Below are 13,051 nucleotides of genomic sequence, written 5' to 3' on the forward strand. Positions count from 1 at the left end.
GACTTCAAGAAAAGGATCTTACAGCAAGTACAAATATAGGCTATAGCATATACTCCATAAAATCCTTTTCTTGTAGTCCAGAGGAACACAGGAAATCATTCACTCGGTATAGCCGCTACAGTTTTGGGAGAAAAAGAAACCCGGAGGCCGGCCCAAGAAAACCCTTCCTACCATCAGTATAAATCAGTATTGTAGCAACTACACTCCCATCGCATGACAAGGCAAAATATGCCTGGCCTACCTTCCTACTACCAGTATGCCTCAGTGTTGTATTAACACCCCAACCAAGCCACGTCCATCTACAATAAATCCCTGTCCTCCACCCTGGACAAGCTCGCTCCCCTCACTACACGCAGAATCAAGGCTCGACCCCTACAACCCTGGCAAACAGAGGACACTAAAATTCTCAAAAGACGTAGACGCGCTCTTGAGCGTCTGTGGCACAAGACTAAGTCTCTCAAAGACTTCAACCAATACAAATCTGCCCTCCAAAAATACTATTCTTTCCTTCACACTGCCAAGCAAACCTATTTTACAGCTCTTAACACCTTCTCATCTAGTCCCCGTAAACTCTTCTCTACCTTCAACTCTCTACTTTGTCCTCCACCGCTTCCACCCACTGACTCACTCACTGCCCAGGAGATCGCCAATCACTTCAAAAACCAGACTGATACAATTGGCGATGAAATCTCCACTCTACAGGTATCTCCCCCAGCTAAGACCCCATGTCAACAGGTACAACTGACCCTCCCCCTATTCAAATCTGCTACTACAGACGAAGTTGCTAAACTCCTTTCTATCGCCCACCTAACCACTTGTCCCCTGGACCCTATTCCCTCTCATATGCTACGGTCGCCCTCTGACTCCATCCTACACTCTCTAACCCACATCTTCAATCTCTCCCTCACCTCTGGCATCTTCCCCAATGCTCTAAAACATGCACTAGTCACCCCCATACTTAAAAAGCCGTCCTTGGACCCTAGCAATCTTAACCACCTACGCCCTATCTCCTTGCTCCCCTTTTCCTCTAAACTCCTTGAACGCCTGGTTTACAACCAATCGAGTGACCACCTCATTAAAAACAACCTTCTTGATCCCCTTCAATCTGGATTTCGCCCTCAACACTCCACAGACACTGCTCTTTTAAAACTTACAAAAGACCTACTAAGTGCAAAAACCAACGGACACTATTCTGTACTCCTACTTCTGGATCTTTCAGCTGCCTTTGACACGGTTGACCACCCCCTCCTCCTCAAAAAAACTTTACTCCCTCGGTGTCCGTGACTGCGCTCTTCAGTGGCTCTCATCCTACCTATCCCAACGCACCTTCAGTGTCACTTACAATTCTACTTCCTCCACTCCTCTTCCCTTCTCTGTCGGGGTCCCCCAAGGTTCTGTTCTTGGACCTCTTATTTTCAATCTACACCTCTTCCCTGGGTCAGCTGATAGCCTCTCACGGCTTTCAATATCATTTCTATGCTGATGACACACAAATCTATCTATCCACCCCTCAACTCACTCCATCAGTCTGCTCACGCATCACTAACTTACTAACCGACATATCTGTATGGATGTCACACCACTTCCTCAAACTCAACTTGTCCAAAACCGAGCTTATAATATTTTCTCCCCCACGTGCCTCTTCCCCTGACTTGTCTGTCAAGAGCAATGGCACAACCATCCACCCGTCCCCACATGTCAGGGTACTAGGTGTTATCCTGGATTCTTAACTCTCCTTTCGGCCCCACATCCAATCACTTTCCAAAGCTTGCCGCCTCAACCTCCGCAACATCTCTAAACTACGTCCCTTTCTAACCAATGAAACCACAAAGCTCCTGATTCACTCCCTGGTTATCTCTCGCCTCGACTACTGCAACTCCCTCCTCATTGGCTTACCTTTAAATAGACTATCCCCCCTTTAGTCCATCATGAATGCTGCTTCCAGACTCATCCAACTTACAAACCGCTCAGTGTCTGCTACCCCTCTCTGCCAATCCCTCCATTGGCTGCCACTCGCCCAACGAATTCAATTCAAAATACTAACAAGAAGTTACAAAGCCATCCACAACTCTGCCCCCAGCTACATCACTAGCCTAGTCTCAAAATACCAACCTAATCGCCCTCTCCGTTCCTCCCAGGACCTCATGCTCTCTAGCTCCCTCATCACCTCCTTCCATAGCCGCCTCCAGGACTTCTCCCGAGCCTCGCCCATCCTCTGGAATTCCCTACCCTAATCTGTCAGACTGTCTCCAAATTTATCCACTTTTAGGCGATCCCTGAAAACTTTCCTCTTCAAAGAAGCCTATCCTGCCTCCATCTAACAACTGCACTATTTTCTCCATTAGCTCATACCCCACAGCTATTACCCTTTTGTATAACTTGACCCTCCCTTCTAGATTGTAAGCTCTAACGAGCAGGGCCCTCTGATTCCTCCTGTATTGAACTTGCACTGTCCTCCCTAATGTTGTAAAGTGCTGCGTAAACTGTTGGCGCTATATAAATCCTGTATAATAATAATAATAAGTACTACCAAGGGTATGATCCAGAGGGGTAGGACCTATGTCCTATAATGGACTCAAAGAAAAGGACTTTACAGTGATTTTTCTTTGTCTACTGAGGTACACAGGAAGCCATTCAGTTTTGTGACATCCACAAAGCAGGCCAACTGAAGGATGGGCGGGCAACAAGGCAAGCAAACTGGGGACTGTCTGCATCTCAGAGAGCCGCCTGGGTACAGCTTATTCCCAAAGCTGGCATCATAAAAGGTCTGAAGAGTCACTTAGAAATTAGAGAACAAGTGAACAAAGGACCAAATAAAAAAGCTATGCAAATCTGGGAAACAGTTACTTGATACCAAAAAGCTCTAGAAGCAAGTCACAGATTTAGTGGAGTGCACCATGACAAGAAGGGGTAGAAGATGACCTTTGAGGCTATGCTGAATGATGACCTGCTTAGAAGTGGTGGCACAAGAAGCTGGTGCAATATTATGGGGATACCTTGGGTTGACAAAGGGAATCTGTCTTTCTAAAAGTAATGGCTGAAAGAGACACACTCACAGACAGCACCACATCTAGACAATAGAAAGACATTTCTTTTTGGTGAACTGGAGCTGGAAAGTGGAATTCGGTGAGGTAAAAGGCAGAAAATATACTTTGTCAAGAAGGAGGTTCCTTACAAACCTAACATTTGATATTGCTGACAGCCAAACACTGGTCCAGACCCAACTGTAGGAAGGAGAAGATTCATCCCACTGAGAATTTCCTAGGGTAGAATTCCCGAGACACCAAGTGAACGCTGCCTTTTCGTGTCCAACAAGAGAACTTGTGAAAAATAAACTTCAAAGCTTTTAAAATTGCAGGAATTATTGATTCAGATATGTACATGTCTCAGAACCTGGGTTTCAACAGCAATGCCATTAAAGCCAGCGACACTGCAGCAATGTGGCAAATTGGTCATTGAGATGAAGAAAATACAGATGATATGAAATAGCCCAAGAAGCATCTGCCAGTAGTCCTACCATGTTTGTGTACCATATCAGCCTGCGCAAACTAGAGCAATGAGAATCACCAGAATGCCCTCCCTTCTTGATTCTGTAAAGCAGGTGAGGAAAAGCATAGATCAGGGAAAACCAATCCCATGTAGCTTTGACTATAGGATCCAAATAACTGGAGACAGGTCTGTTTACCGCGTTTCCAAAAAAATAAGCCCGGGTCTTATTATAATTTTGGCAACAAAAGGACACAGTAGGGCTTATTTTCGGGGAAGGTCTTACCATGTCAGGAATCCCCAGTGTGAACAGAGTTAAAATGTTGTAAAATCCTATAATCTACTATTACAGTAGTATATAATGTACAATGTGTGAGTTTCTGAAATAGAATTGTGCCAAATACCTTCGTTATAGCGCCGCTCAGTGCTTCTGTGACCCGCTGGAGCTCTCTTCCCTGCTCCGAGCACTGCAGGGTGGGGCGAGAGCCCCCGCTGACAGCTGGGAGGTCAGCTGAGTGCCGCTGTACCAGAGGAATTTGGCACGATTATATTATAGAAACACACATTGTACATTACTGTAATAGAGTGGATTATAGGATTTTACAAGCATTTTAAACTAGGGCTTATTTCCGTGGTAGGTCTTATGTTCGGGGAAACACGGTAGGTTGTTAAAACCTAGAAGGCAGGAGCTCCAGGTTGTCTGAGAAGATTGACCTGCCAAACCTAGGATGTAAATGGCGGACAAGGCTGGAACGTGAACTTCTACCCAGGACAAGATTAGCGCTCTTTTTTACCACAATGAGACTTCTGACTAATCCCTGATGGCGGATGTACATCATTGACATGCCATTGTCCGAATGAAACCGGGTGTGTAAATTTAATTAAAAAAAAAAAAAAAACCTACTTGCCCAAGGTACTAAATTGGGGTCCCAATCTACTTGTCCGTCCTGATAATCTACTTGCCCCAATTCAATAAAAAAAAAAATAAATAAAAAACGAAGGGTTTTTTTTTATTAAGCAGAGGTGCTGTTAGGAATGTCTGGGGCTTTTAAAAACGAAAGGGGCTTTATGGCGGCTTAAATTTTTAATGGTTTAAACATTGCACTTTTTATCTCCAACTCACTTCCCTGCCGGTCTCTAGCACCGCACTTGTGGACTAGCAGGGAGGGGAGAGACCATGCAGTGTGACAAGAACTGATTGGATGAGTGTCAGAAGAGGGGAGTGTAAGGCTCTAATACTCAGCAGAAGCACATCTGCTGAGCGAGTAAATGAGGCACCGGCCCCTTCAGGTTACCCTTGCACATGGAAGCACTTGGGTGCTCAGTACAAGTGCACGCTGAGCAGCCAAATCAAGCTATGGTGTTAGGTCCCTGTTCACATCTGGGCGTTTTGGGATCAAATTAGAATCAAGTTAAAGCAACAATCATTTGCCGCAGAGGTTCCACAATCAATTGATCAACTGCAGTAATTACAGGATCTCTTCTAATGAACTTTGACCAGTCTGGCAAAAGAAAAAAAAAGACACAGCCAAGTCCAGATAGGGAGCAGAATCTGCAGGTGAGAACTGAGCTCTAGAGAGGGCTCCCAACTGCTTGTGTCCTTAAAGTCTGGTGTGTCCTCCATCAGGATGGTGGTCGTTTTGTTAAGGCGGGACATTGCTGGATCCACAGTGGGGGCAGAGCACTTTAATAGTCCTCTGAGAGAAAAAAAAAAAAAAAGAAGATACAAGGCTAATAAGCAGGTTCACTGGGACCACCTTTGTAGTCGTAGTCTTAGGGGAGTTAAAAGGACCCAAGACTGGGAATAGCACTGGAAGAGGCAACAGGCTGATCCTCTACTTTCAGAGTGGTATGCACCACATCAATAAGAGACAAAATTGCCTCTTTAAGGCCTTGTTTACATTTGCTCAAAAAAAAAAAAAAAAAAAAAAAAGTCAAAATACTTGACTGAACCAACACACATTAATACATGTTTGGCGGGTGTGAAAAACTCCCTGAAAACTCCCTGTGCACTTTTGACATGCATTAAAAAGCACCACAGATGTCAATTTTTTGGTTGTTGTGAACCAGGCCTAATGCACGGTAAACACATCTAAAAACGCACTGCAAACATTTGCCGGCACGTTACCATAGACTTGAATTGAAGGAGCAGAGATGCATCAACTCCTTCCAAACTCCACATTAAGCTTCATATTTGAAGCGCGGCAACACGACGCAATGCAAACATTTTGTGTCTTCGTAATGTAAACAGCACTGCGTGCTTTCCATATTAGCAATTGCAGTCTGCTTTACTAGGCGTTTGAGGCAAACTCCTCTTTTAATGCCAGTGTGAACAGGGCCTAAATTTGTAAGTAATAAAAGATGGCGACTCCTCAGAGGCATGCTCTTTCCATAAGGACTGGAGTGACTCAAAATCAAGCTTGTGGCCTTTGCGGTCAAAATTATCAAATAACTGGCATCGGGCTATAAAGTCGTACATGATGGTTGTAAAGACTGTAGAAGGGAGGGCAGAAGAGCTGGCCATTTCTGACAGAGCTAGAGATGGCTCAGATGATGAGCTAGACTCTAGGATCAGAAGGCTGCATGATTCAAGGCTGTCGTCCAAATCAATGTGTGCATTACAAGCAGCACTGGAGCTGTAAATAGTGTGTGAGCTGGGGGAAGCTGGTACAGTAGGATGGTCACCACTAAGTCATGACACCATGTGGCAGTTTAGCAATGTAAGGCTCATGGTACAAGTCAAGGCTTCAGGTACTTCCAAAAACCAAACATCTGATAGCAGGTGAGGGTCAGATGGGTAGAGGTAACCACTGTCACTGTAGGGCGACAGCAGGAACAGACCAGAGTGGGAGGTCCATCATGTGGCTCTTTGCAATGCAGGGGCAGCAGTGAAAGGATTCTGGTGGGAAGCAGAGTTCTGAACACACACACTCCACCCAATGATGAAGTCAGCACTCAGTACCTCAGCAATAACCTCTAATGTAGGAACCAGTGGAAAGCAGGAATATAACCACTTCAAGCCCTTAGGACACACCCATACCTGCTCGGGTTGAAGCAGCATCACGATATAAACATTTTCAGCCGGCGATGGGCTTTCTCAGTTTGATCAGATGCTTTCAGGGCAGAGAAGAGATCTGGTGGTCTAATAGACCGTAGAGCTCTCCATAAAGAGGACCTGTCATGCTTATTGCTACCACAAGGGATGTTTTTCATTCCTTGTGATAGCAATAAAGTTTATTAAAAAAAAAAAAAAATTAAAGACATTTTAAAACCCCCATCCCCCAGTGGAACTGCGAATGCATACATAAGTTACGCAAACATATGTAAACTGTGTAAATAGAAAGCAAGTGGATTTGGAATATATGCTCCGCAGCTAACTTGTTACCAGAACATAATCTGGAAAGAGTCTTACGCAAAACGCAGCATTTGAAAGTCACTTCTATGCTAGCCCAGTAATGTCCAGTTCAGCAGGATGCCTACATGGCACTGCAAAAGTCAAGCTGCAATCAAAAAGACCAAGCTTTAGCAGTGATGTAGAGAAGGGCTAGTTTAAAGAAACAATGTTGAAGATAAATCTGATTCTAGCAAAGTTAAAGAGTAATTAGAGGTTCAGTTAAAAAAAAAAAACAAAAAAAAAAAAACACACAAACATGTTATACTTACCTCCTCTGTGCAGTTGGTTTTGCACAGAGTGACCCTGATCCTCCTCTTCTGGGGTCCTTCAGCAGCGCTCCTGGCTCCTCCTATTTGAGTGCCCCGTTCAGCTGCTCTCCCTCGGGGTACTAGTACAGGCATTCTTCCATGCCCTGCTGCTGCATCTATTGACAGACAGCAGGACTCGGCACCACCCACCCGGCTCCCGTGCCATTGGATTTGATTGACAGCAGCGGGAGCTGCGCTGCTATCAATCTATCCAATCAGGTCCCGAGACACCAGCTGGAGCTGGTGTGCTCGTCCCCGCCCCTGGAAAGACTGGGTTCAGGTACAGTATCTCACAAAAGTGAGTACAGCCCTCACATTTTTGTAAATATTTTATTATATCTTTTCATGTGACAACACTGAAGAAATGACACTTTGCTACAATGTAAAGTAGTGAGTGTACAGCTTGTATAACAGTGTAAATTTGAAATGAGGAGCAATTTGTTAAATTTGGTGTTATCGCCCTCACTCTCTCATACTGGTCACTGGATATGCAATATGGCATCTCATGGCAAAGAACTATGAAAATCGGAAAAAGAGAATGGTTGCTCTACATAAAGATGGCCTAGGCTATAAGGAGAGTGCCAAGACCCTGAAACTGAGCTGCAGAATGGTGGCTAAGACCATACAGCAGTTTAACAGGACAGGTTCCACTCAGAACAGGCCTCGCCATGGTTGACCAAACAAGTTGAGTGCACGTGCTCAGCGTCATATCCAGAGGTTGTCATTGGGAAATAGATGTATGAATGCTGCCAGCATTGCTGCAGAGGTTGAAGGGGTGGGGGGTGGGGGTCAGCCTGTCAGTGCTCAAACCATATGCCGCACACTGCATCAAATTGGTCTGCAAGGAAGCATCTTCTAAAGGTGATGCACAAAGCCCGCAAACAGTTTGCTGAAGACAAGCAGACTAAGGACGTGGACTACTGGAACCATGTCCTTTGGTCTGATGAGACAAAGAAACTTGTTTGGTTCAGATGATGTCAAGCGTGTGTGGCAGCAACTAGGTGAGGAGTACAAAGACAAGTGTGTCTTGTCTACAGTCAAGCATGGTGGTAGGAGCGTCATGGTCTGGGGCTGCATGAGTGCTGCCCGCACTGGGGAGCTACAGTTCATTAAGGGAACCATGAATGCCAACATGCACAAGCAGAGCATGATCCTCCTCCCTTCGGAGACTGGGCCGCAGGGCAGTATTCCAACATAACAACCCCAACACACACCTCCAAGATGACCACTGCCTTGCTAAAGAATGTAAAGGTGATGGACTGGCCAAGCACATCTCCAGACCTAAACCCTATTGAGCATCTGTGGGGCATCCTCAAACGGAAGGTGGAGGAGGAGCGCAATGTCTCTAACATCCACCAGCTCAGTGATGTAGGAGCGGAAGAGGACTCCAGTGGCAACCTGTGAAGCTCTGGTGAACTCCATGCCCAAGAGGGTTAAGGCAGTGGTGCAAAATAATGGTGGCCACACAAAATATTGACACTTTGGGCCCAATTTGGACATTTTCACTTAGGGGTGTACTCACTTTTGTTACCAGCGGTTTAGACATTAATGGCTGTGTGTTGAGTTTTTCTTTGGAGGGGACATCAAATTTACACTGTTATACAAGCTGTACACTCACTACTTTACATTGTAGCAAAGTGTAATTTCTTCAGTGTTGTCACATGAAAAGATATAATAAATTATTTACAAACATGTGAGGGGTGTACTCACTTTTGTGAGATGCTGTAAGTAAAAGGGGGGCAGCTGCAGCACATGATGGTTTTCACCTTAATGCATAGAATGCATTAAGGTGAAAAACCAAGGGTTTACAACCCTTTTAAGTTAGCCAGGGCAGAGTTGAAGTAAAGATGTCCAACCTCCTAGGAAACTATCAAAAAGCTGAGGCATCCTATTAGTGGAAGGGGTTTATGCTGGGCTGGCCTACTGTGGGCAACAGTATGACCTAAAAGTGAATTACTTTGTGACCTTCAATTTCATATTCATAAACTGAAACTACAGAGGGGTGAAAAAAATACAATACACCAGGGACTGCAGACAAACAGAACACAAACAAGGGAGAAATCTCCTTAACATCTACAGGAAAAACATCTTGCGTCTCTGAACCTAACATCCATCAAAGCAATGGGCAAACACAGGCTTAGCCACAGGGCTTAGCCGCAAGGCTGCTGGAAGCACTCAAATGTGGGTTGACTAGACTCCCAGGCTCCTTCACCACCCTGATGGTAAGACAAAAGTAACCTGCCACCAATAGGGAATCAGGTTATTATCTGGACTGTGATAATACCAAAATTTCCTTTTGCAAAAGAAATTTAAAATTGCATTTTCCTCCATTATATAAAATGTAAAAGCTTGCCTTCCAGGCACTTTTGGAGTCTTGCTCTGCACTTTATTCTCATTCAGGACAGTCTGATCTGCAGGAAGTCCATGCTGCTTGTTTCCAGAGGTTTGTTGCAGACGCGGAGAAGGTACAGATTGAGTCTTATGCGGTTTAGCTAAACTCTTTTGTCCTCTGCTATCCTTCTCTGCCAATAAGAGAAAGAATCAATTTTTCATGCAAAACACAGACCTCCACCTAAAGATTTACATAAAGCACCATAAAAATGTTATTTACCGAACTGTACCACCGGGCCACTCATACAAGACTTTTTTAACTTCTTCCCAGCAACAGTGCTCCAGCCATCTTTATTGCTGACAGTCAATGGGACTGGTTTAAGGTTTTTCAGTGGAACAACTTTTCTAGATAAAAAAAAATATGTTAAAAAAATATGTTAAACAAATTATATATATACACACACACACACACACACACACACGGATACTTTAAATTATGTGAACACATTTTCACAATTCTGAACCCCAATGGTAAAAATAATTTAGAAAGATATACTTCAAGTAACCCAAAATAGTTTTTGTTAGCTGCAGAAAACTGTACATAACTACTGTGTGAGACACTCGCCTCAAAACCTCTGTCATTTATCTAACAAAAATTGAAGTTTTGGAAGAATTTTCCAAGCAATACCTCCATCAATTGCCAACAGAAAAAAAAGACCATCAACAAAAGCAAATAGAATTGCCAACGTGATGTCATGGTTGTGTGGTGTGTCCAGTTTGGGTTAACCCATACTTAAAAAGTGAAGATTTAGGTTTATGCAGCCAGAACAGTTATACCCCGCTATTGGAAAGCCACCATAACTCTATTCCATACAGGTCCTGGAACACTTGCTGGTGCAGGAAAACGACAGGGACGAGCAATTCAAAATAACTTGGACCTCTTGGTCGTTATTCCTCTGCATTTCAGAATTGGATAAAGGACGACACTCCCCAACCTGCGACCAATTGCAACCCCTCTTCCTTTAGGCTTAAACCCTAGCTAGCTTCTTTTTTTTTTTTTTTTTTTTTTTTTTTTTTACTTTCCGTTGAAATGGTATATTCCCTGTGACCTCGCTAACCACTACCGGACGCTAGTTTTGCATATTAGACTACCCGGTTTCTATTAATGGTCGCACTTAAAGTATTACTAACCCACAACAATAAAATCAGTCTGTATATGCAATAAAGCATGCTTGTTATACCGACTGTGGAACCTAAGGGGTTAATCTGCATTGTGTAAAAGGGCTGTTTGATCCTGTATGTACAGATCCTCTTCTTCCACTGACTCTGGATAGTACAGAGCCTTTGGAGTGAGGCTGCACATGCTCAGTTTCGTGTGCATTGCTAGAGAGGTTTTTTTTTTCTTTGGGAGAGAAAACTCCTCCTACAAGCTTTAACCAGACACTGATAGAAGTCATAAGACTGCTATCTACTGCTGATGAGAAAAGGTAATTAGCAGTTTAAATTTACTAAAATTGTTTCATTTTCAGGTTCTGTGCACTGTTGGAGACCAGATAGTGTTAATAACCCAGGACCCTGCATTCACTATGACAGAATAGTATTACTTTTCAATGGTTTTATGATGTTTAACCAATTTGATTGGCCCGCCCACCTCCTAGCTACTTCCTAGGCGACCTGAGAGGGCTGTACTTTCACATTATACCGTCTGTCTTGTATCAACAGTAAAGTACCAAAGCAATATTTTTTGATATGTACATTCTACCACTTGTGGATAATTTAAAAAGTACCACTTTTGTATTTTCTGTATTCCTTGTATATGCAACATACAGTATGATATAAAACTTTAATAAAAGCAAGGTTGAACCAAAAAAACAAACAAAAGAAAACACAACTATACAGGTGTTTGGGTCCCCGGCACCACCATCTTGACCGTGGGAAGCTAACTGACCGTAATGCTTCACAGCCAGCTCCCCACTATGCATGAGTGAGAAGTGTGGTGCTTTCTGAATGGTCAGTTTGGGCCACCAAGCCTGTTTCTGGACTACCAACCATTTTCTACTCACAGTCCCATCCCAACGTCTGCAAGAGAGTGAATTGGTTCTTTGTTCAGAAAGTATGAGTATTTGGTTTCTATAGAGCACATTTGATAAAATGAAATGCTTCCAACCTGGAATCAAGAGCAAGATGCTTCACATTAAAGGATAGCTTAATAAATGTCCTCCCATTCAGAGTCAACAGCAAAACATTTGCAGGGATGCCAATACTCAAACATAAGCTGTCAATGACAGCTTAAGTCCCCGTTAAGGACTGGGAACAGATCAGAGCAATTCCTGAGTTATCAGTTACGTGACCAGCTATGAAACGGACAGTCTTAAAAAGTGAAACAGACCTTACCTAAAAAGAGTCGCGTAATAATGCTGTATCCTTGTATGTATTAAATGGGTCATTCAACAAGATCAGAATTTTTAAAAGTGTCCAGAGAAACTCACTCTCCTGGGCATGTGGATATTTAAACTGTTACTAAACCCAGGACCCTGCATTCACTAAATCTGGCCTCCCACAGTACACCGAACATGGAAAAGCAATTATTTTAGTGAATATAAACTGCTAAATACCCTTTTTCAGCAGTTAGATCAGTCTTGTGACTTCTATAAGTGCCCGGTTAAAGCTTGTAGGAGGAGTTTTCATTCTCCCAGGATTGTCATATGAGAATGCAGGACCCCTTACCCTCTGTTTGGACAGTGCTGATTTGCCCTGTGCTGATCACATGCTCTCTCCCAAGGGAAAAAAAAAAAAAAAACAAACACTCTATAAATACACACCAAACTGAGCATGTGCAGCTTGTCCCCTAGAATCAGTGGAAGATGATGATGATCAGAGAAGACAGGATCAAACAGCCTTTTTGCACAATGCAGGAGGATTAACCCCATAGGTTCTGCAGTGAGTATAACAAGCATGCTTTACTGCATATACAGACTGATTTTACTGTTATAGGTTTAGTAACACTTTAAGGTTATGAAACAGTCTACAAATGTTCATCCTAGTAGACCTATCTGGAATAAAATCTTCCTGGTCACTACCCACCAGATACGTGATCACCTTGTTAATCCAATTGGGCAAAAATTTCACCAGGATCTTGATGTCTACATTAATCAAAGAAATGGGTCAAAAAGACTTGCATCTGGTGGTATCCTTCTTGCCCGGAACATTTGGCTGCTCAATAACCAGGCCATTTTTTGCGATACTGTATTGCGTCGCTTTCACTGACAATTGCGCTGTTGTCCGATGCTGTACCCAAACAAAATTGATGCCCTTTTTTTTCCCCCACAAATGGCTTTCTTTTGGTGGCATTTGATCGCCTCTGGGTTTTTTATTTTTTGCGCTACAAAAGAGCGTCAACTTTGAAAAAAAAAATATCTTTTACTTTGTGCTATAATAAATATTTTAGTTATAGTGTCTACAAAATAGGAGACATAGTATTTTTATGATTAGTTTATTTACTAGTAATGGCGGCAATCTGATTTTTATTGGG

At 43.3% G+C, this 13,051-nt stretch overlaps 1 protein-coding gene across 1 annotated transcript in view; it reads right to left on the bottom strand.

Moving 5' to 3' along the window:
* The window catches only part of OTUD4 (OTU deubiquitinase 4), a gene marked incomplete in the record, with an annotated part of 176,835 nt that overhangs the window by 37,089 nt on the left and 126,695 nt on the right, over positions 1-13,051 (bottom strand). Inside the window, 2 exon segments of the mRNA XM_073604542.1 lie at positions 9,542-9,710; positions 9,800-9,924. Of these exon segments, the coding sequence (XP_073460643.1) occupies positions 9,542-9,710; positions 9,800-9,924 (294 nt within the window).

The sequence above is a fragment of the Aquarana catesbeiana genome, linkage group LG01 (genome assembly GCF_042186555.1).
Source record: "Aquarana catesbeiana isolate 2022-GZ linkage group LG01, ASM4218655v1, whole genome shotgun sequence".
Taxonomy (NCBI): Eukaryota; Metazoa; Chordata; class Amphibia; order Anura; family Ranidae; genus Aquarana; species Aquarana catesbeiana.